Source organism: Branchiostoma lanceolatum, chromosome 1 (genome assembly GCF_035083965.1).
Source record: "Branchiostoma lanceolatum isolate klBraLanc5 chromosome 1, klBraLanc5.hap2, whole genome shotgun sequence".
In the NCBI taxonomy this organism is placed as follows: domain Eukaryota; kingdom Metazoa; phylum Chordata; class Leptocardii; order Amphioxiformes; family Branchiostomatidae; genus Branchiostoma; species Branchiostoma lanceolatum.
This window is the reverse complement of record NC_089722.1, coordinates 22,162,364-22,184,038: the sequence shown is the minus strand read 5'-3', so window position 1 is coordinate 22,184,038 and position 21,675 is coordinate 22,162,364. Positions and strand designations below refer to the sequence as shown.

The window sequence follows — 21,675 nt, the reverse complement described above, 5'->3', positions numbered from 1 at the left end:
ATTGTATATTTCAAAGTTCCTCTGATAAAGTGGATAGAACCGGACATAGCGCCTGTCATCCCGGAAGTAGGCTTCTGCCCCGTTCAAACAAAAACACTTGCGTTTCGTCTCGGGTTACTCTTTCCTGTCCTTTTGTGGTTCACTGAAATTTGGCGGGGCAATCTGACTGCAGACAGAAAGCCGGTAAGTCTCTCACGCTCTTACGCTAGCGCTGATGCTACACACTGTAGACTAACTTAGAAAGCTTTTGTTCACGCCAAACTGGTCATTGTTTTCACGTGAATGAGCAAAATCACATCGTGCCCCCCTCCCCAAGTTATATTTATTTAGGCAGAATTTTAATTACAATTTCACGCTGCATAATTGAGCAGCGTTTACTACTTTTTAGAGTATACTAGAGTTGAGTAGAATCTTTGGTGTTGTGAAGTGCGTTATTTTAATGAAAGATGTGGTGGATCAGGAAAAAGAAGTGAACAGAACTCATGAAATTTCATAGATGAAAATATAATTGATTCATAGATTTTTGTTAAGTAACGGTCTACATCAGAATATAATTCAATTCAATTCAATACATAATTTATTCTTATCCGTGAAATGTACACACATCTTTATCATCTTTATCATACTGTAAGTGTAAGTGCCTTTAGGTTTGCAGGGAAATCATCTCGCAGTTGGGAGAAAATGTGAGACTCTGATTTTTCGCAGTGTTTTAGTTCACAGGTGAAGAGGGCAGGCAGGCAGAAGTTAGTCAGAAAAAAAATTTGCGTGGAGGTTTTGGGTTGCGGTGAAGAGATTACCACAAAAGACAATTTGCGTGGAGGTTTTAGGTTGCGGTGAAGAGATTACCACAAAAGACGAACATTAAGTCACTTCGAAAATTTCAACATTTTCAATACAAATCTAGTGTTGGCTTTTGAAGTCTGATGCTGCACCACCATATCATAAATATACATAATGATTCATTATAGAGCTTCGAAAGATAAAGGCCCTTGGTTAAGATTCAATCATTCATAACAACAACAGGAAGCCATTTCAGCCTTTAACATCTTGTGACAGGAAAGGCCAAGGTCTCTCTTTAAACCTCTTTACTAGTAGATGAACTGCTAGATAATGATTGAATGAAATATTTGTGAGGAAAATATTTTAGTCATTTGATTTCAAAGTCTTACTCTATTCAACCATATGAATATAAAGTTATTTTGATATAGTCATAGTCACATCTTTGCCCCATTTTCCTTGGAGCATAAAGCCTGTCCTTGCCCTTGGCCTTTAACCCCTGACAGCATTGAACCTCAACCCCCCACTGGGCTCTGTCTGGCTGTCTGGACCTTTCATCTGCAGTGGCCCATCTCTAAAAAAAGGCCCAACCCTCTCCTTCCACCTCCTTTTACCTCCCAAACAGAAATCAGGTACCCATTTTTACACCTGGGTGGAGTGAGGAAAATAATTTGCATAAAGTGCCTTTCTCAAGCCAGTCAAGGGCATATCATGGGATTTGAGCCCAGGACCTCTGGCTTCTGGGCCAAACACCCTTTAATACCCCTACGCCAACACAGCCCCTCTCTACTGATTGAGTCCAAACCATACAGGTTCTTGTTCTCAGAAGTGTCTAGGTCAGGCCTGTCAGTCCTGAAGTCAGAGATCATGTTTGATCCGATCTTGGCATCAGCCTCTCCTCTCTCATCTCATTCCCCACTCCAGGTGTAGCATGGGTGGTCCAATATTTAGTTGACCGGCTTCTGGCCCAAAAGGTCAAGAGCCAAATTCCTGTGTCACCCACAGCCTTGACTTGCATACCAATGGTAAGAGTTTGAAAGAGTCTTTAGCTTAGGACAGAACACATAAGCAATAGGCCAAAAAGATCAAGGTGAAACTTTGCTGACACAGTTAACCTACTACTACTAGTATGTCATTGTAATGTATATCTAGTATATACAATTTAACATAAGGTACTGTGAGTACATTTAGTGTTTGACCTTGTGATAACCTCTGGAAGATTAGCTAAATGCAAAATGTCACACACAGAAAGAATTATCACTGAATATCAGGTAGCTGAAGGGAGTAAGACTCCGCCACAGTTTTTGAAATGTAGATTGGAACTTACCAGTAAAACTAAAAACTGTGGGTAGCCTGCCATACAAAAGTGTTTTGTCATGGCAGTAAGGTTTGTTTTGTTCTGTTAATGTTATGTATGTTTTTCTGTTTATAAAAGTATGTAAGTTCCTATTGTTGATGTTTTATTGTTCTGTTATATTTTCATAGGTGGCACCCATCTAGACCACTATGAAGAGATCCAGACCGCCTTTTGGGACGTCCGCCGGTTTTCGGCCTCCGTCAAGCCTGGCGGGTAGTCGCGTAGGCAGCTTTCGCGGCGTGGGAAGGTCTGACTTGATGGCGTCAGCAGCGCGGTCGTCGTCGACACCTGGCCAGGTGACCAGCAGTGCAGCTGTGATCAGCAGGAGCAGACACTACCTCAGCCGCAGTCAGGAGCACCTGGCAGACGACCCAACAGCTTCCTCCAGGAGGGTCCCAGCCAGGCCAAAGTCAAGTCTGGGTGAGTTTTGTGTCTACTTACTTTGTTGTTGCTTTTCATGTGAGAGTCACATATTTTGCAGATGCAAATTGTATGATTTCAGATTGTTGAATATGAGACACCAATTTATACTGTATTTGGACATTAAGTATTCCCAGCTTCAAACCAGTAGCCTAAGAATTATTAGTATATTACTAGTGCTACCATCACTTTTTTAGATCTTATCGTGACATTATCCTGTTTCCTCCAGTGTTGTTTGTAAGGTTTATCTTTTGGTCCCAGCTTTCCTTCCCCCACTTTTGTTGGCAGAACCTAAACCTCATTATCTGGCAGGAAGGTTTGGGCACTTGGCTGTACATGTTATGTAACCAATCATATGGCAGTATTTATGATGTAACCAATCACATGGCAGTACATATGATGTAACCAATCACATGGCAGTACATATGATGTAATTATACCTTTCTAGCCAAACTACTCTGACTCCATCTGTCCAAGGACATTATAATGTCCTTGATCTGTCACGTTATTAATTATGTCAAAAGTCAGGCGGATTTGGATATGTATTGGAAACCTGATGGGTTGCATGTTTTAGTTTGGTGTATCTAATTGGTACTGACATTTGAATACCTGTCCTTAGGCCATTTATGTTTTTTTTTGTCTGTCACACTTTGGGGGTCTGCATGGGGGTAGTTCATTACAAATTATACAGAATTCTCTGTACTTATTGTAGGCATCATCAAACAACTTTTAGAAGTTGAGACTTTTGCCAATACATACTTACAGCACAGTGACGATGGTACATGTACATTAAAAAATGTACCTAACTCATTATTTACATTTAATTCAACCACCCACCAAATATACGTAGCCATGCTCTAAATAAAGTAGATCAGTCTTACAAATTGTGTGGGAAGCAGTAAATCATTGCATTTAATGTTGTTTCCTGAATGTGGGTTTTCTGAATTTTAATTTGCTGATATATTTCATTTGCTTTGTGATTGTACAAAAATGTACTGAATACTGATGATAATTTTCATCTGGACAATTCTGTTTGTGCAACCATGTTAGAAGATAACGACTCTCCTGAAGAAGGTGAGTAAAGTACAGCACTGTACAGTAGAAGCCACTTAATTGCACCTCGGATAAACGCACATTCCATTTAACTGCACCGAATCCCAAAATCCCAAACCGGTTCCCATTCACTGCATTGTTAGTGACTCCGCATATCTGCACCGCGCATGGTCACCAATGCCGGATAATTGCACCAAAATGTTTCAAAAATCCTCGACAAGTTAACTAAAAAGGTGCGCTAAAATCGGCAAACGCGGTACAAATGAGCCGATAAGTGCCTATGTAGAGGCACAATACCGCCGATTTGTCTAAAATTGTTTTCACTTACAAACTTTAAGGAAGGTGGTCTCCATTGACAATCACGTTGATAGCGATCGTATGGGAGGTCCTGGGCGGGTCACGGGGCGTGTCGTCAGCATAAAGAGACGCACGCCTGCCAAAGGCGGTATTGCGTTTTGACAGACAGCATGCTGTACTCAATAAAGATTGGTCTCTATCTGTACACTGTCTTATTACTGTGAATGTATTTAAGTTCGTGGGGATTTAATTTCGCGGATGACATGGGGTGTTGTCGGCGGTTTTAGGTTCGCGGCAGCGCTATATTCACATACTGCTGCTGGCGCTTACTGATTTCACTCACTGTGTCCTGAGACGTCTTTCCTGAGAATTTGAAATTTACTGTTTTAATACATAAACGTGGCCCTAACAAGAGGTGGAATCTACGGTGTTACCGCACTGAACCTGTATAACGAAAGCTTTCTAACATCTAAATGCGTGCAAACAAGTTCATACAGCACATCGAGGTTTATAAAGTATTCACCTCCTGTATGATACTGTGTACTACCCGTCCAGCTGGGCAATTTCGCATAATTGCACTAGCCGGATAATTGCACCAAATACGCTGGCAAATGGGGTGTGCAGTTAAGCGGATTCTACTGTACTTTAGAGTGTAGATTCTACCTCTATTTGCACTAGTTCACGTCAAACTTGACATTAAAGCTAGTTAAATTTGATATTTTCACCAGCACCACTTTGCCAGAAAAACATGTAGCAGAATCACTGGAAGAGGTACTCGACCTTCCTCTTGAACTTTTTTTTTTGGCAGCCGTCTGTAAGAGCTTGTTTAGTCTAAGTACAATCGCCCAAAGGTATTTCACATTACATTGAGTTAACCTCAGATCCTTAACCCTCTCAGCATGATGAGCCACCAGAAATCCTGAAATATCTGTCAGTGGTGGTGTGGGTGGGGGTTTTGGGTGTCGTAGCTGGCAGACGATTTCCCTGTGTGTATTTTTTATACTGACTGTTCATGTACAACACAGTTTATGTCTACTAACTTCCCCTTTCTTCCTGCACTTTACCATCTCTAACTCTAAGAATTCCTCCTCATATCGAAATGCCCTCCTCCCCTATTGTGAAATGGAATGGCCCTAAACAATGTCAATCTCATGGTCAAAGGCAGCTGCTTTCACTTGCTTTATTTGTCCAATACCTTTTGATGGATTTTCAAGCACAAAGAACAAGATGAGATGATGTCACCTGCAACTGGAGTGGTTGAATGAGAAAAGACCCCCAAAAATGCCAAATCTTCAACTTGAGCCAACTACAGTTACTTCAAAAGGAAATTTTCTGAATGAAGGGGGCATATGATTCTAGTATGAAAAACACTTGGTTAAAGACCACTTGAAATGGCATGACGTAAAGAAAATAACTGTTCTGAATACCCAGTAAAACCTGTAAGCTTTCTATTTAGCTTTAGTCTAACCTGTAACAAAAAAAGATACGAGAGTCATCCTTTAGAATCCTCATGTAAACTTTGTCCTTTTATGTACTAGAATGACGTACGGTCTGAACTACCAGCTGCTACTCCTGGTCAATGCACTTTAGGTTTGCATTCAAAAGGACTAGACATCTAGTTTTGCCACATACTTCATCGTCCATGTGGCAGTTTTCTGTAAGAATAATTGTCTGTGAACCAGAATCAACTTGGAGGTTTGGACCCTGACTGTTACTACACTATGGATAAATGTTTAGAATAAGGTTATCGAGTAAGATATTGATTTTGAAAGAGAAAAGGACAATGGATGCTTGTGGTGATCTTCATTCAAAGGATGGTGCTCCATTTGCAAGAAGTAAGTTACAGACAGGGACTGGTGAAAATGTGTTCAGTTTCAAGTGAAAATTTGTACTTCAAATGTTATTTAGCTGAAATTACATGTAAAGGAGTACATTTGCATGTATCACCATTTTCAGTCACAAGGAATAGAGTCCACTTACAACAGCTTTTTCCTGTACATTTCTAGGCCTTGCCACTGCAGTAGCTCCCAGGAAAACCAGCAGCTCTTCAAATGCATCCTCCACTTCAGCAAAGGACGGCGGATGCCGCGAGAAAAATGTTCCCGCCCGAGAAAATGGCGGCAGCAAGGACAAGACAGTCACAACTAAAGAAAACACTAAGGAGAAGAGCGTTGCAGCCAAGGAAACCGCAGCAAAAACAGACGCTTCCAAGGAGAAACTGCCCAAGGAGAGGACCAAGTCAGACAGCAGCTCCAGAAGACTTTCGAAAGACAAGACTGGAGCGTCCAAGTCGCGTCCCAGCGACAAGAGGGTGCAGCCCGTGGCTCCCACACGTGTTTCCTCGGGGAGGGATAACGAGGTTACCACCCGCCCGGTCGCGTCGCGGATCGATATGGACGTGCTGAAGGAGGAGCTGCGACAGGTTCGGCTGCTGCTGGAACGGCAGGTGGAACAGGGCCCCGCCACGAGCGGCGAGGAGCGGAACAGCGTACACGAGACCCTCGTGAAGATGATCGAACAGCTACAACAGCAGAACCAGACCATCAGCCAGGAACTGACGGGACTCCGCGGCGAGGTGGGACTGGAATTCCTGTTTGAAAACCTCAGCAAATATATCTTCATCTTATCATTTAATCTCAGTCATTCTGATTTAATTAAAGCTCGTTCAGCAATTTTTCAGCCTTGAAAAGAGTAAAAGAAATTTAACAGTTATGATTGCAGTACAAAAAGCAAAGATGACAAGAAAACATAATTGGAGATATGTTTATCAAAATATTAAGCCCTTTTTTGATTCCAAATTTCCTGATCAAGATTATTTATTGGTGCTTGTTCTGTATTTTGAAAGCAAAATTCATTATTAACCCATTTCCTAGTATTACACAGCATTCACCATTGAATGACCTTATGTAAATAAGCAGTAATGGATGGTAATTGCATTTGGTCGGGACATTCTCTTGGACATCTGCATATCAGATTACACTAATGAGCAAAACCATATCACTGTCCATAATTCATGAACTGGTTTCATGTCATTGTGACGAGTGGTACTGTATTTTGGTGAAGTCACTCCAAAATTTTTGCTTTCAAGGGTAGTTTTAGGAAGGTAGGAGATTTCTAATAGATTATTCTTACAATTAAATCATGAGAGCTTGTTTTAGTATTTGAGTATGCATGTAGATGATAAGCCTATCATGATTGAATGGACATTGTCTGCGCACAAAAAGATGATTCCTATTGATATGTCAATGTAGGTTGGACATCCAGGTAATAAGATACTAGTAGAGCTATTCAAGCAACTGGATATGATTTTGGAAACAGTCAGTGGAAGCTATGTTTCCAAAGTCATATCCAGTTGCGCCTTGAGTAGCTCCTGTATGATTTCTTTTCTCCGCCTATTTTTATCAAATCTGAAGGCAGTTATTTCCCAATATCATATTTACAAGACTGGAAGGATGCTGGCTTTATCTTCAGTTTTAAAAGCGTCTGTTTATCCCCACAGAATCGTCTCCTGAGGGAAAGACTCAGTGCCCTGGGTCTGTCACTGGACCAGAAGACTGATGCAGAAAAGGAGTTGTTGTTGTTGCAACAAGGCGCCACAGGTGCCGAGGCCTCCTCCATGATGAGCGTGGTCGAGGGTGCACCTGCAGCGCCTGGGGGGCCTTTGAGTGCTTCCAGTTCCTCCCCAGGTTTGTATACCGTAAAGTCTTTAATTTTGTCACCCTCTTTAGTCAAGTGTGGAGCCAATACATACCTCAGTGCTGTTCATCATTGTCCATCAAGTGACGCACTGCCAGCCTAGCAGCTAATAATACTGAGAATCAATGATACGATTACACAAAAGAAAAAAGGGAATCCTACATGAACTAAGGCATTGACTTGACTTTACTAAGATAAAACCTCCAGCATTTATTCAAACATATCTTGTTATGATTTGTCAAAAGTATACAAGGTAATAGTACTTTGATACCATTGGATAACGGTAGGTCTTAATAAGATTATGGTCACAAACCAATAAATGCTGGTGAGCATATTGCTCCTAATATATAGTGTAGGTACAATATATAAAAGGCACAATAGTTAAAACTCTGAGATACAATATACAGTCAGACCTGTGCAAGTGACCACCTCTACATAAGAACCACCTGGCCAATGTGACTACTTTTCGATGGTATCTTAGATGATTTTGGCACAAGCATTTAAGAATCTTGTCTATAGTGACCACTTGTCTACATAGACCAGATTTTTATCGGTCCCCCGAGTGGTCTTCTTGGGCAGTTTGGACTGTACATGTTATAACAAATTACCTGACTCGCCAAAAGACAAGCAACTCAATTTTGATATAATTTTGAAACAGACGTTTAAGCCTGACTTGCCTTTAGTCACTGACGAAAGATAATGGATGCTGACTATTTCAAAGTTATATTCAATTGCTTAAGTAACTGTCTTTTGGCGTATCTTATTACCTGGGTGTCTAACCATCATCAATGTAAATCACCTGACTTTAAATGTTATACATACCTAACATGCCCCCCTCCCCCCAGGCTCCATGGAGGATCTACTCCAGGGCGATGTGGAGGCTAACCTGAGTGGAGGGAGGAGCGACACGCCCGACAACCTGAGTCAGGACTCGGGCGACCTCCTGGGCAGTGGGAGCATGCCGGACTGCACGACCGGCAGCGAGGTGTCCATGGTCGATCTACAGGAGAGGATCATCGCCATGGAGGAGAACCAACAGAGCGTCAGCGAGGAGCTGGAGGCTACCATTCAGGTCCGTTTGTTGTCTGTTAAATGTTGTTTGTTTGTTTGTTTGTCACTTCTGGGTTCGGAGGTATAATTTTCAGTGTGTCTGTTTGATTGTTTTGGTTTCTGCAGCTCTTTCGATATGATATACATGCAGATATGAATGTCTCACCAGAGTGACAAAAAGTGAAGGGCAAAAGTAAGTAGAGTAAGGTGGTAGAACTAGTTTTTGTGTGTGTGTGTTTTCTTTCTGTACATGTATCTAGCATCCCTTTAGTCTATTCCATCAGTGAGATGGCAAAAAAGTAAAAGAGAAAAGCTAAACCTCAACTTAAAGGTATCTTATGTGATGTTGAAGTTGGAATTCAAGTTCAAGAACAACCATGGACATAGTCATCATCATTCACAGTCGGCTGCTGTTTTCTCAGTATGTTAACCTTCTGTCTGTTAAAGTAACCATTTGGCACCAACTTTGTATTTATTATGTGGTTAGGCAGCAGGGAGAGGGTTAAAACACAACTCCAGAGAATCTAATCTTCAGGCAAAATATTTCTTCTCTTCAACACTTAGAAACAGACAGCTATTAGAGTCAATTTTACAAGTTGCGTTGAATTAACTTTCACTGACTGTTTCACTGACTTCTTGTTTTAATAGGAGCTGACTGAACAACAGATGACTGTTGAGGAAATTTCCTCCGAGAACGAACAGCTTCAAAAAGAAAACGCTGTCATCATGGAGTCCCTACGCCAGCAGACTGAGCGACTTGAGCAGAGCCGAGCAGAGGTGGACGAGCTGAAGACTCTTCTCGCCCAGAAGCAACCCAAACTGGAGAAGTCCACATCTACGTCTCATCTCAGCGCTCCCGCTAGTCCAATCATTGGGGAGGCTATGAGACGCGTACGACGATCAAGCTCGTCAAGCTCGGAAAGAGGGAAGGACGGGCAAGCTACGGCGAGCGCGGATGCCGCAACGATACCGTCGGACATTCCAGAATCCCAGGACGTGATAGACAGCGCGATAGGAAATGCACAGGTGGAAGCGGAACGTGCGAAGTCGCGGTGCGCGGAGCTGGAACGGTCGCTCGGGAAGAAGAGCAGAGAGCTGGCTCGACTCGAGGACAGGGTGCAGAAACTCGAGGCTGACAGGACATGTGCTAATGATGACATCAGAGACCTGAAATTCCAGCTGGATCATATGACAGCTGAAGTTAGAATGAAGGTAAAAATCACACTTAAAATTGTAATTATCATTTGTGATAATTTGTGTCTTAGGCATTGAATTTAGAGTCCTATGTTTATCTATATACTCCATTCATTTGCATATCAGAGTTAAGCCTGCAATATTTTTGCTTATTACTGTTTAACAGTTACAAGCATTCTTTTTTTCCAAAGGATTATGACAATATTTCCCTACACCATCTCTTTCATAAAAGCCTGGTTATAATTAGCTGGGTCAATACAGCATTTGACTGTGGCTCTGAATTTGAGCCTTTTGTCACTCAATTTGTTTCTTGAGATGATAGAATCATAATTTGAATGTGATAAATAATCATTTTGTGATTTTCTTCCTCAGGATGATGAGATTTCTGGTCTGCGTGAGTCGGCCGAAGAGCTTGAGCGGACAGCGCAGAGTCATGTCTCCGAAAAGCGACAAGATTCCATCCTCATCTCCGAACTGCAAGGAGCCATCAAAAACCTCAAGCAGCAAAAAGTAAGTTATTTTTGAGGGATTTCAATGACAGTCAGGCCGCTTCAGACTTTCCATGTGTTGGCACGTGTCACATTTATGTCATACCTTGGCCAGGATAAAGTTCCATACATGTGTTCTTGACTGGTCCGTGCTTTACTATATTGCACAGGCTTTTATCAAATAATTCCAATGCATTGCGCCGGGTTCATGTGCGTCGCTGTTGAAAATTGATCCAATCGGCAGTCAGGCTGGTACTTGGGTGGTATGGTATAGTATTCTATATGGTATAGTATTCTATATTTATGTAGATTCTGTGTTCGTGAACTGTTTTGTCCTTAACATAATTGGTTTTCCAGGGTGATCTGGAGCAAGAGTTGACCAATGCTCAGCGACAGCGTGAGACCGATGCGGAGGAGTGGCGACAGTTCCAGGCCGACCTGCAGACCGCGGTCGTCATCGCTAACGACATGAGAACGGAGGCTCAGGAGGAACTGCTGCAGCTGAAGAAGGACTACAACGAGCTGAAACAGAGACTACACAGTGTCCATGGTGGGTCATTACCTTCCTGTACAGAGGCTTTGTTTTAGGTGTTTCTGTTTGTTATGTTCTTCTGTGTGTGTGTGTACATGTAGTTATTTGAATATGCTCAGTATAGGGAGTGAGTGGGAACATGACAGGTCCGGGGTTAATGGAAGCGACTACTAATTTATGGTTAGGTTTTAGGTCTGTCTGTTGTCTGTGTTTACCATAGAGTGACATGGAAGTGATCAATGGACACATACATGTATAATGTTAATCAAAACCGTATTTTCATAATCAACTACAATCAAACTAGACATACGAGAAACTATAGATATTTCTTGGAGGTGTTGTTATGACATAGAAAATAGGTATGCTGAGGTCATGAAGAAGACCAACTATAAGATTATTCAAATATGTTGAATTTGATAATAGAAATTTTTAATGAAATGACTCATCCTCTATATTCTGATGATTCTTTGTCTTGTTCTTACCCATCACAGCTAGTCCCGGCAGCAGTGGAGAGACCACACCCAAACAGAAGGATCCACAGATACAGGGCAGGGTGCAGGACTATCTAGCCTCTGTGGAGAAGGACCTGTCAGCTCTTAGGTAACCTTTTGCCTTTTTCTGTTAGTTAGAATGTAGCAGTTTTATCATCAAAGTTTTATGGAGGAGTGTAGTACGGACATGTGTCAAGGTCACAAGGATAGCAGATTACTTATTGTTAGCTGTCAAAAACTTTAGAATATGAAAATGGTTTTCATACTTGATGCTAGTCACAAGGTCAAAGGTCTAACTCTTTGTACTTTGCTTTCACAGACAGGGAGCAGTTTTATCATTTAAGTTTTAATGGTAGTATGGACATGTGTCAGGGTCACAATTATAGCATATTACTTATTGTTAGCTGTCCAAAAACTTCAAAATATGACACTTATTTCATACTCGGTGCTAGTCACCAGGTAAAACTCTTAATGCTTTTCTTTTACAGACAGGGAGCAGGTGTGAAGAGACCAGACAATGCCTCCCCCATCAACGTTAAAAACCTGGTCAAGTCTTTCAACGTGGCGTCTCAGAGTCCACCATCGCCCACGGCAACCGTACCGCCCGCACAAGTCTCACCTCTGACCCTGCACGGTGTGACACTCAGGTAAGGGAATTAACCTTCTCCCTGCTGCCTAACTTTGTAACCAATAGGAAATTGGATGCCAAATGGTTACTTCAGTGTGCTAGAGGTAATTTTGTTATAGACTGACATCTTGCATGCAAAATCTTGCATACTACTTTGCACTCTGCTTAGCACTCAACAGTTTTGAGTATAGTAGTTGAACAGACACCAGTTCCAGTGGACTATCTAGTGCTTGCACAACTGTGGTGCCCAAGAGCTACATGTCTAGAAATGGAGATGGCCACTGGGCTATACACCGAAAGGTGTAGGATGGATTTTAACTAGCTTAACTTTTTGGCTTCTATAGACAAGTTTGTGATTGGTTCAACTTGGGGATGTGTATCTCCACCTCTCTTTCTTGCCCCACTCTTAACCTGTCATGTTATATTATCGCATATGTTCCTCTTCACACATGCTTTCCAGTCCTAAAGAGGAGGAGGAGTAAGTAAATGTCATTGTTTGTGAGGGCTCGGAAGGTTCTAATACATTTACCTTGTTGTAAATGTTAATAAATGTACAGATACTGTACATGTACATGTATGTGTGGCTGCATACTTAAAAGCATGTTTTCTATGATCTGCTATATTGACAAACTAGAGTTCCACGACCTCATACCTTCGCCAAATGATTTTAACCTTTATGACTGACGTATTAGGAGTGTTTCTCATCAATCATAAATCATACCAGTTCATTGTCTTAAAATATAACATGTCCAAAGTATGAGCTGAACAAATTTATAATCAATTATGCAAATGAGGCCCTTATAAGCATAATTTGATTCAACGATGTTCACATTCACATAACGTCCCGATGCCACAAAAAAGGATTAAATGTGTGAAATTGCCGTCTTTTGCCAGTGTGGAATAATAGAGGTTACTCATTAAGTATGCAAATAAGGCCCACATTTGCATATTTTCTATCTATCAACAGTCCTCTCTTCCTCAGTTACAATTTGAATTGTCATATCATGGAACAAAGCGGATTTTTAAAGTTGCCTCATTAATTATGCAAATTAGAATCTGATTTGCATAATTATCGTCCAATCATACTAAGCATCACAAAAGCTATCCACATACCAAAAATCATGACCATCCATCAAGGCCATCATGTTATAGTATTTTCTCATTAATTATGCAAATGAGGTCTTTATTTGCATAGTTCATATCAATTAATATTTTTCTCTTCCTCAGTTACATATGTCACATGTTTCAGAGTCCTATCATGGAATTTGGCGGATGTATAAACTTTCCTCATTAATTATGCAAATTAGATACTGATTTGAATAAGAAGTGTCTAATCATGTACATCATCACTCAAGCTATCTACCTACCAAAAATCATTACCATCCATCAAGCCCTTCTTGAGTTATTCCCTTTCAAAGTCAGACGCAAAACCTGCTCCTGCAGTTCCAAAAAAGCCGCTAGGGGGCCCAAACCCACACCACTTACTCTCTGTCCAAAGATCTATCTACCACTCAAAAATAAGTTCCATAGCATGTCCAGAACACGAGATATCAAAACAGGAAGTTCCGCTGCAGTACCGTAAGAAGCCGCTAGGGGGCCCAAAATCTCATCGTTTTTAGGTCTCATCAAAACCTACCAACATACCAAATATCAAGACAATCCATCAAGGCATTCTCGAGTTATCCTGTGCCACTACAAACAGACAAACAAACAGACAGACAAACGCTACCCTCTGCATAACCTTCTCGGCGAAGGTAAATATAGCAATGGATAATGTCAGACCTTGTCTTGCAACCAGGTACTCATGTGTAGAAGTGATTGAAATACGAAAGGAGAGACTTTTGCATTCTGAAAACATTGACATGTTAAGGAGGTCCTACTTTCAAGTCATGACAGCCAACTTCACCTCTAAAGCCATCCTCTTTGAAAGTAACATATGAACATCGTTAAGAATAGTTTTCGACAACTTCTCTGCCTTCTAACTGTTTGAAAAATGTTACTCACTGTTACAGGGAGAAGAACCCAGCCTCGACAGCCAATCCGCAGTGGCGACACAGCCAGCCCAACCCGTCCTTACCTCGGCTGTTAGAGGACGAGACTGACTCCCCCCAAGGCAAGGTCACATCACCTGGTGGGGAGGGGGGCAGGAGGAGCAGTGTGCCCAGCATTCCTGGTAGGATTTTCTCTGTTATCTTAATATTCTTCAGGGAACCACAAGAAGGGAGGTACCACAAATGATTGTAGGGATGGTTATGCCAGACATGTGAAGATATCTGCGAGATACTAGCTTTTAACTTGTTATGTGTCTGTCCAAAAGCAAACATACTGTTTTATCTGTTTCTACTGTAAGAGCTCTGTTTCTACTGTTGATAACCTTACAGTGCACTGAAGCACCATATGTCTGATAGCGCTCTCAGAAAACCCTGTCCAGTCTACAGTTTTTAATGCAAAGTACATTCATTGGACAAAGATGTAAATATGTTTTAAAAATCTGTGTTAGAAAAATATTCATGGTATCTCTTGAGATAGACATAACTAGAGACTGTGGTATTTAGGTTTGAGGGATTCTGCTAAAATTTTAGTCATCTTAAGTCTGAACGTACTAGCAACAGTGTCTAGCTGAACTAAGACAAAGAGCTCTGGATATAATGTAAAGACGCTACAACTTCTTGACACTGTGTACTGTTTGGTTGTGGTGTATACTCCGTATGTATAGCCTTCTATCAATGCAATGTAAGTTTTGTTTCTAAGGTGGTTGTATTTCAATTGACCCCTTGTGTTTCTGTCAATACAGAATTAGAAGCTCTGCAAAATGTCCCAGAAGCGCCACCTAGCAGTAAGGATCAGACAGCAGGCTCGCAGCCCGCGGTCGGTCCGGAGTCTCGGAGCCCCGTGGCGAGGGGAATCCTGAAGAAGAAGGAAGTAGCAAGGACGGTTCCTGTTCCTGCCGCTCCGGCTAATAAGTAAGTACTAGTAGACTCATTGTTTGGTTAATTGTAGAATGAAGTTTTTACATTTTACATACAACCTGGCATGGACAATGACTATTTTAATGTTTGATTTTTGCCTTGTAATTTTGTATATAATGTTGTACTGTTTGTATGTACAATGCATAGGGCCCAGCCACCCTAGTATGATAAAGCAGAAATAAATGATAAATAAATTGTAGTTCTTACATTTTGCAATGTATAGTTCCTAAATTACACATTGTAGTTCCTGTGTTAGATGTTTTCTTATAACAATTTTTATTCATTTGCTTATCATCCTTTCTTGCTAATCTGCTAAGTGTGCAGATCTTTGAGCAATAAATGACAAAGCTGTGAAAAGGCATTAGTTTCTGCTGGCCACATATTATGCAGGCAAAGTAGAAGAGAAGCATTCTCAATCATCAAAGGAAAGTTGCACTGTCATGATCATGATGGAAAATTGATTGTTTGGAACACTTATAATGAAAATTGTAATTGTAATGTCCTGAATTTCTGAAAAACCAATGGAGCAAAGTGAATGTTATCTATCACAGATAATTATCTAAATTCTGTTCAGTATTCTGTATTTCATGTACATGCTGTTTTTTTCTAACAGCAATGACAGAAGAGACTCCACCAGTGTCAGAGACCCCCTGGCAGCTCTAGTGAAGAGGGAGAGGGGAGGATCCAAGAGGAACGCGCTGTTGAAATGGTGTCAGAGGAAGACACAGGGATATACGGTATGACACATCTCAAACTGTTGTGATTTTGTTCTTAGCTGTGACATGATATAGATGTTCAAATGAGAAAAAATACAATTTTTGTAAATGACATACAGTACATTTATGAAGGTTAGACGTCCAGGTACCAGTAGACAATATATAAAGACAATTCCAACTCTACAACTGGATAAAATTCAGAGACTTAGTACATTTGTGTATGATACACAAGAAAGTTGGCTGATTTGTTATTTGACCATTAGCCTTGAATTGAAACAATGTGAGGATGTATAGGAGGCCTACCTCTTTTAGACAGGAATTGAAAATACATGGACTTAATGATCTTTGTACCCTTTCCTCCCCCTCCAGGGCATAGATGTGACAAACTTCAGCACCAGTTGGAACGATGGTCTCTCCTTCTGCGCACTTCTCCACTCCTACCTGCCAGAAAAAGTGCCGTTCTCTGAGCTAACAGCCCAGAACAAGGTACGTCCAATTTTTGCAGGTAACTTCTTCAAGCATTTAATGGAAATGGTAAATATAGACTGAAATGTACTGGTACCGGTAATTACTATAACAATGCTTCTTTGTTGTAGGATTTGTCCTCAAAATGGTAGTGTGCATCATCATAATTTTGTTATCGTCTCATTTATGTGCAGAGGAAAAACTTCACAACTGCCTTCCAAGCGGCAGAGAGTGTTGGAATTCCCACTTTCCTGGTGAGTATTGTAAATTTTGAAATGTTCATAATGGTTTTAGTTTTGTGTTCTTTGCGGTGACTTCTCCACTGCAAATTTATAACACTGCAAACATGCATGTCCTATGTAGTAGGCATCCTTCCATCTTTTCAGATTGAATGTCCTATGTATAACTACAGTAACTGTACTACAGACTTGTTTCAGCTGCGAACTTAAAGCACTGCAAAACTCCCTCTACTGTGAAGTCACCACAAAAATGGATATATAGTGTTTTTGTATTCACCCCATATTTGAAATCATTACAAGCACCTTTACACCAATGCTGAATGTTACACAAAACCCTGAATGTTAAGAACTCGACTTAACCTTCCCCTGCTGTCTAACCCTGTATTGAATAGAGAATCGGGTGCCAAACGGCTACTTCAGTGTGCTAAAGGTTAAAACATGATTAAACACCTGTTTCAACTGTGACTTGCTGTAGTACTATACATTTTTTTCAGATTATGTGTGTTTTAAAAGAGTGTTTTCCTTTTTTGTGTCCATCTAGAGTGTGGACGAGTTGGTACAGACGGAGCGGCCAGACTGGCAGGCGATCATGGCCTACGTGACGTCCATCTACGCCAAATTTGAGAACGTGTAATGACTGAAATTCACCTTCTACTCTCAAGAGCCTCACACAGTGACAGTTGCAAATTTCACTGATTCAAAAAAATAGGATTTCCATTGGCTCACTTTGACTCCCTACAAACTTGTCAAGGAAATGTCACAACAGTACCACTTTATATTGTTGTGTCCTAAAAGACAGACTGTCAATGGATTTAGATATGTGACTCCAAAGACTACTCTTTTTTTCTACCAGCAATATTACTAGCCTGTTGAATTGTGCTTTAGTGGCCGGCCCAATTCTGCACCCACCCCGGTAACATGAGAAGGGGCCATTACAGCCCTGGACAGCAGAGTTTGCTTTACACAGACTAGCAATATTACATGCTGCCAGCATGTACATGTAGGTTTGATTGCATTGTCTATACAAGGGTTTTGTGTTTATGCGTGTTGTAGTCCACTGTGTTCAATGGTCAGATTGATACTTGTGTAGTCTATCTCAGCTGGTCTATCTGGTCTATATTATATTTGGTGCTTTCATTATTTTATGGGTACTTGACAACACGGGTACAAGCCATAAGGGGGGGGGGGGTGTTGTGTGGAATGTCACTTAACTGTTGTTCCAAAGGTTATGAGTGTAAAGCAACTTGATTTATTATAATTCCAACTCGTGCTACATTCCTTTGGTTTCTGTGTGTTCTGTCTTCCCAGGAATTATAGTGTGTTGCATTTCTTTGATGAAATTTGTTATTTCAAGAAGTGAAATGATGGTTTTGAAGATTTGTTGCATCTTCATGGAAACACTTTTATTTATTGTTGAGTGTGGAAGTATATTTATGTTGAAAATCTATATATTTTGCAGTGTAGAACAGAAGTGTTGCTGGGAGAATTAAGATCTTAGGTAGATAAACAAAAGAGAAGACTCTGCTTACGTCTTTGCTGATATGAATTGTATTGAAAGAAGTTAGTTACTGGGGTATTACAACAATTTCTCTGTTTGACTTGGCTATATGATACAGTATGTAGTATATGATACATAATGTAGTATAAGACAACTCAAGGCCTACTACTAGTATGATGTTTTAGTGGAATTTAGCAGAACTCAATGGTGCTACTTTGTAACTTTGTACTTAAGATAGTTCATAGTTAACATCGTTTTCTGGTGTATGGAAAACCGCTGTTGAACAAGACATTCCGATCACAATACATTGTTCTAGCAATGAAAGGAACATTAGCAATACTGTAGGGTTATGGATAGATCAGAATCTCTTTCATGTAAAACTCTTCTTTAAGCACTACAATGTTTATCTTTCACCTGAATGCTTATCTTTACCTTCATAAGAAACTTTGACTCCATGTGAGGCTTACTCCATATACCTGTCCTGTACCTTTAAAGATGTGTTTCTTGTAATAATAGACAAATTCACACAAACTATAGATGAAACAGTGGACAAAACCACACAAACAGCTTTCGTCATAGAGGGTATCTTGCTCACACACTATCTACGTCATTTTGCACGTGCATATGAATGACATTCTGCAAACATGGAAGAAGCAGGTGTTCGATTACAATCTCTGGACGTTTGCGATGACATAGACAGTTTGTGAGCTAAATACCTCCCCATGATGAAAGCAGTTTGTGTGGTTCAAATTTGTCTATTCAAGTTGGGCCAATTTACCATAGGCCATTAGCTATGTTCAACATGACATTGTGATAGAACAAATGATTTCTCATAATAAGTCCAGACAAATGTGTTTTATGGTATATAAGGATGTCTTGGTATGATGTTTTGATCAGATGAATACAAGTTGCAATGCTACCCAGTGTGATGTGCAGTTTTCTGAGTTGCATTCATGTTATATAATATATATAATATATTAGATTATATTTGTAAATTTGTCTTCCCATCTGTTCCATGTTGGAACTTCCGTGTAATGAGAAATTCTGCTACACTTTTCGAAAAGTATGTACAAAATGTACATTGTTACAGTATGGAAAAATATCTTTTTAACCGCCTTAACTGAACATAGGATTGGGTAGTTAACAGTTACTACCTGTGTTTCAACATTCAATCTAGATTTCCGTATTCTCAGAATATATATACACATGTACTACATAAACCTGCTCAATCTACATGTCAGTGAACAGAGTTTTGTTGCTTAGCATTTTTTGGCATGTCTGAATATCAGCAGCTTTACTTGTCACGCCAAAAAGTAGACAGTACTGTGAGAGGAAGTCAACTGTGGCTGTAATACTGATTATTACAACTAAACGTCGCTTTTGTACCGCACGCGACAGCACCACTAATCCATCAGAAAAGTTCCTGGCTGAAATATTGTGGTCTTTTTGTGTAAAACAAGACCAACCTTCCTGACTGGAATAGCTTTATGTTAGCGAATGTTGCCAACTGTTTCCCGAAGGGCAATGTCAGTGGTAGATGCAGAAGTCACGGGCTTCAAATCGGTCAAAGTCAGGTACCGACTGTCCTGTAGCTCGGACCGCGGGAGAGGCGCTGGGGGACGAGATTCAGACTGGTCCTGGTCCCGGGAAGAGACGTTGTCGTCTGTAGATGACCTTTTTCCCACGCGTACTTCCTCGTTGTCCATGCCGTCCCGGTATGCGGTACCCTTTTCGTGGCAGAATTTTTTCCAAACTAAAAAGATGATGGCACACACGACACAAGTGGCTAACACGGAACCTAAGGCGGTTCCTACCAGAAGCATGCTAACGTTATTATCACATGTACAGTTACGAGTACCTGGTAGAGTACTGGTGCTTTCGTAGCTTCTACTTGACCGTTCGGCTCCCGGTTTTGTTGTTACTGAGGAAATGATGGCTGGTGTCGTCACGGTGGACCCAAGGAGGTTAACCTCCTTGGTGGACCTAAACGTAGACTCGTTCACAGGCCGCTCAGAAGACACGGTATAGGAAGTCGTCTGATTCTGTAACATAGTCGTCGGCGCTGTGATGGTTACGTTGTGCTCAGTGGTGAAGTCGTTCCCTGTTGACGTCATTTCGAATTGCGTCGTTTGGTTCAGGGCCTCTGTTGGAGTTGACGTCCAAAGCGTGGTGTTCTGGGTACCAGACATCCTGGTTAAAGAAAACAAAGAAGAAATACAACATTCTTTAACACCGTACTTACTTTGAAGATATAACATTGTAAACTAGTATTACGGATACTGAGGATTGAGTAATTTCTATTATCGATAGACCCACTGCGCCTACGGGCTCGAAAAGGCTATGGGACTACCTTTACCACAGGAACGGTTGAATGCTCATTTCATGCACAGCCAAATTCCGAGAACTGAAATGGCCACGGGGTATGGACCAAAGAACGAGGAAGGTAAATAAAGACAATCGCTTTTTTTTATCTCATATATACGCATGGAAGCGTTAACGGTTTCCTCACAAATACAAAAGCAACCAAAGTCGTAATCTATCCTGCAACTATTACACCCTCTGCGTTAAGTAAAAAGAATGCGTTTTCTTGTTCTGCTAACAATATGATGTACTTCGGAGGGAATTCACTAAGACGAAGGATGCTAATTTCTTTGCCAAGACATATTTTAGTGACAGGGATCCACGGACATCATTGGTTGAAAACAGAGGTTCACAACAATCGACTTTAAGGCCCGTCCATGAACTTATGTATGCGATGACTTTGTATCTTGAAGCTGAAGCGCATAGTACACTGTCAACAGCATAACACGCCAGGCCAGTTCTACTAGTATTACATGACGAGCATACCCATGGGGCATAACACTTTTGAGACGTAGGTTGGAGATTTTACAAAGAAGGGATCTACGCGTACGACAAAGAACTGCAGCCCCGACCCACATGTCGCATTTCGAAGTTCAGAACCCCCACGGCTAGACCGGGACTCGAACCCAGGACCTTGTGATGCACCAAGTGGGATTCTATACGACACTAATTGCACGCATGTATTTGCCTTGAAGACATTGCAAGGGAGAAGACAAAACAGGTAGAACTTTGACATAGAAGAAGAAAGTCTACAATACAAGCTCAGCTTACCTGTCCGTAGTGCCTTGTAGCTCTGCAGGTACTATAACTTAAGTAGAACAATTCTGATCTACACGGACTGGCTTGTGGCTGACGGTTTCCTCGTTCGGACAGAATACTGGGCGGGGAGCCAAACAGAAAGCCTGCGATGACACTGAAACAACTCTCCCCTACTGCAAGGCAAGTGACATGCCGTGTGCCCAGCAAGTGGAACGAGTTTCCGCCTTCATTTGCATACAACCTCCGAAAATGGACGAAGATTCTTGGAAGAGCGCACTATCATTTGGTGAGCGGCCGTGTTGTTGTTGAACTTAAGGGAACAGATCATGCTGCCGGTTTATTAACTTGTTTGTGCGCTGGTCTTTTGAAAATTATAAGGACATAATGACCGTACTTGAAAGAATAGAGGAGGAACTTGATTGTATCATTGGTAAAGTTCCTTCGGGTCGTGGTTCAAAGAACGGGAAACGGAACAGTGTTTTGCATGAAGCGAGCCCAGTGTTGTACTTGTATATCTCTACATACCGTGCTGTCGTTCACCTGTTTGTGTCATGACGTCAGTCTAGGCTCCAACAGGGTTCTTACGGGGCCAAACAACTTTGAGGGAAAATCGTTCTAATAAAGCTGAAGAATCTATAAGCAGCAGCAAGTGATTGTTGGCGTGAGACGTTTACTATTCTCCTGG

The 21,675-nt window shown here is 41.2% G+C and overlaps 1 protein-coding gene and 1 long non-coding RNA gene across 3 annotated transcripts; one reads left to right on the top strand and one right to left on the bottom strand.

Moving 5' to 3' along the window:
* Positions 1-19: 19 nt before the first annotated feature.
* On the top strand, positions 20-18,789 carry LOC136441755 (cytospin-A-like). 2 transcript variants are annotated; one of them, XM_066438212.1, is made up of 17 exons: positions 20-183; positions 2,263-2,554; positions 5,911-6,479; positions 7,404-7,590; positions 8,446-8,672; positions 9,299-9,862; positions 10,217-10,354; positions 10,690-10,882; positions 11,356-11,464; positions 11,844-12,002; positions 12,444-12,461; positions 13,996-14,156; positions 14,778-14,946; positions 15,566-15,689; positions 16,038-16,154; positions 16,328-16,387; positions 16,914-18,789. In XM_066438212.1, the coding sequence occupies exons 2-17, from the start codon at positions 2,284-2,286 to the stop codon at positions 17,004-17,006; spliced, it is 3,159 nt and encodes a 1,052-aa protein (XP_066294309.1). In that variant the 5' UTR covers positions 20-183; positions 2,263-2,283; the 3' UTR covers positions 17,007-18,789. The 2 variants fall into 2 exon arrangements, with proteins under 2 accessions (XP_066294309.1, XP_066294319.1); XM_066438222.1 differs by lacking the exon at positions 12,444-12,461 and having other exon boundaries at positions 23-183.
* On the bottom strand, positions 17,898-21,652 carry LOC136441772 (uncharacterized). Its single transcript, XR_010756927.1, has 2 exons — positions 21,003-21,652; positions 17,898-20,060 (listed from the first exon to the last, which is right to left on the bottom strand). It is a non-coding gene; the product is annotated as an uncharacterized lncRNA (long non-coding RNA).
* Positions 21,653-21,675: the final 23 nt, after the last annotated feature.

Coding starts and splice junctions, on each gene's coding strand:
- LOC136441755 (XM_066438212.1), top strand. CDS start 2,284: ATGAAGAGATCCAGACCGCCTTTTGGGACGTCCGCCGGTTTTCGGCCT. Junction 2,555..5,910: donor CAGGCCAAAGTCAAGTCTGG/GTGAGTTTTGTG, acceptor GTACATTTCTAG/GCCTTGCCACTGCAGTAGCT. Junction 7,591..8,445: donor TGCTTCCAGTTCCTCCCCAG/GTTTGTATACCG, acceptor CCCTCCCCCCAG/GCTCCATGGAGGATCTACTC.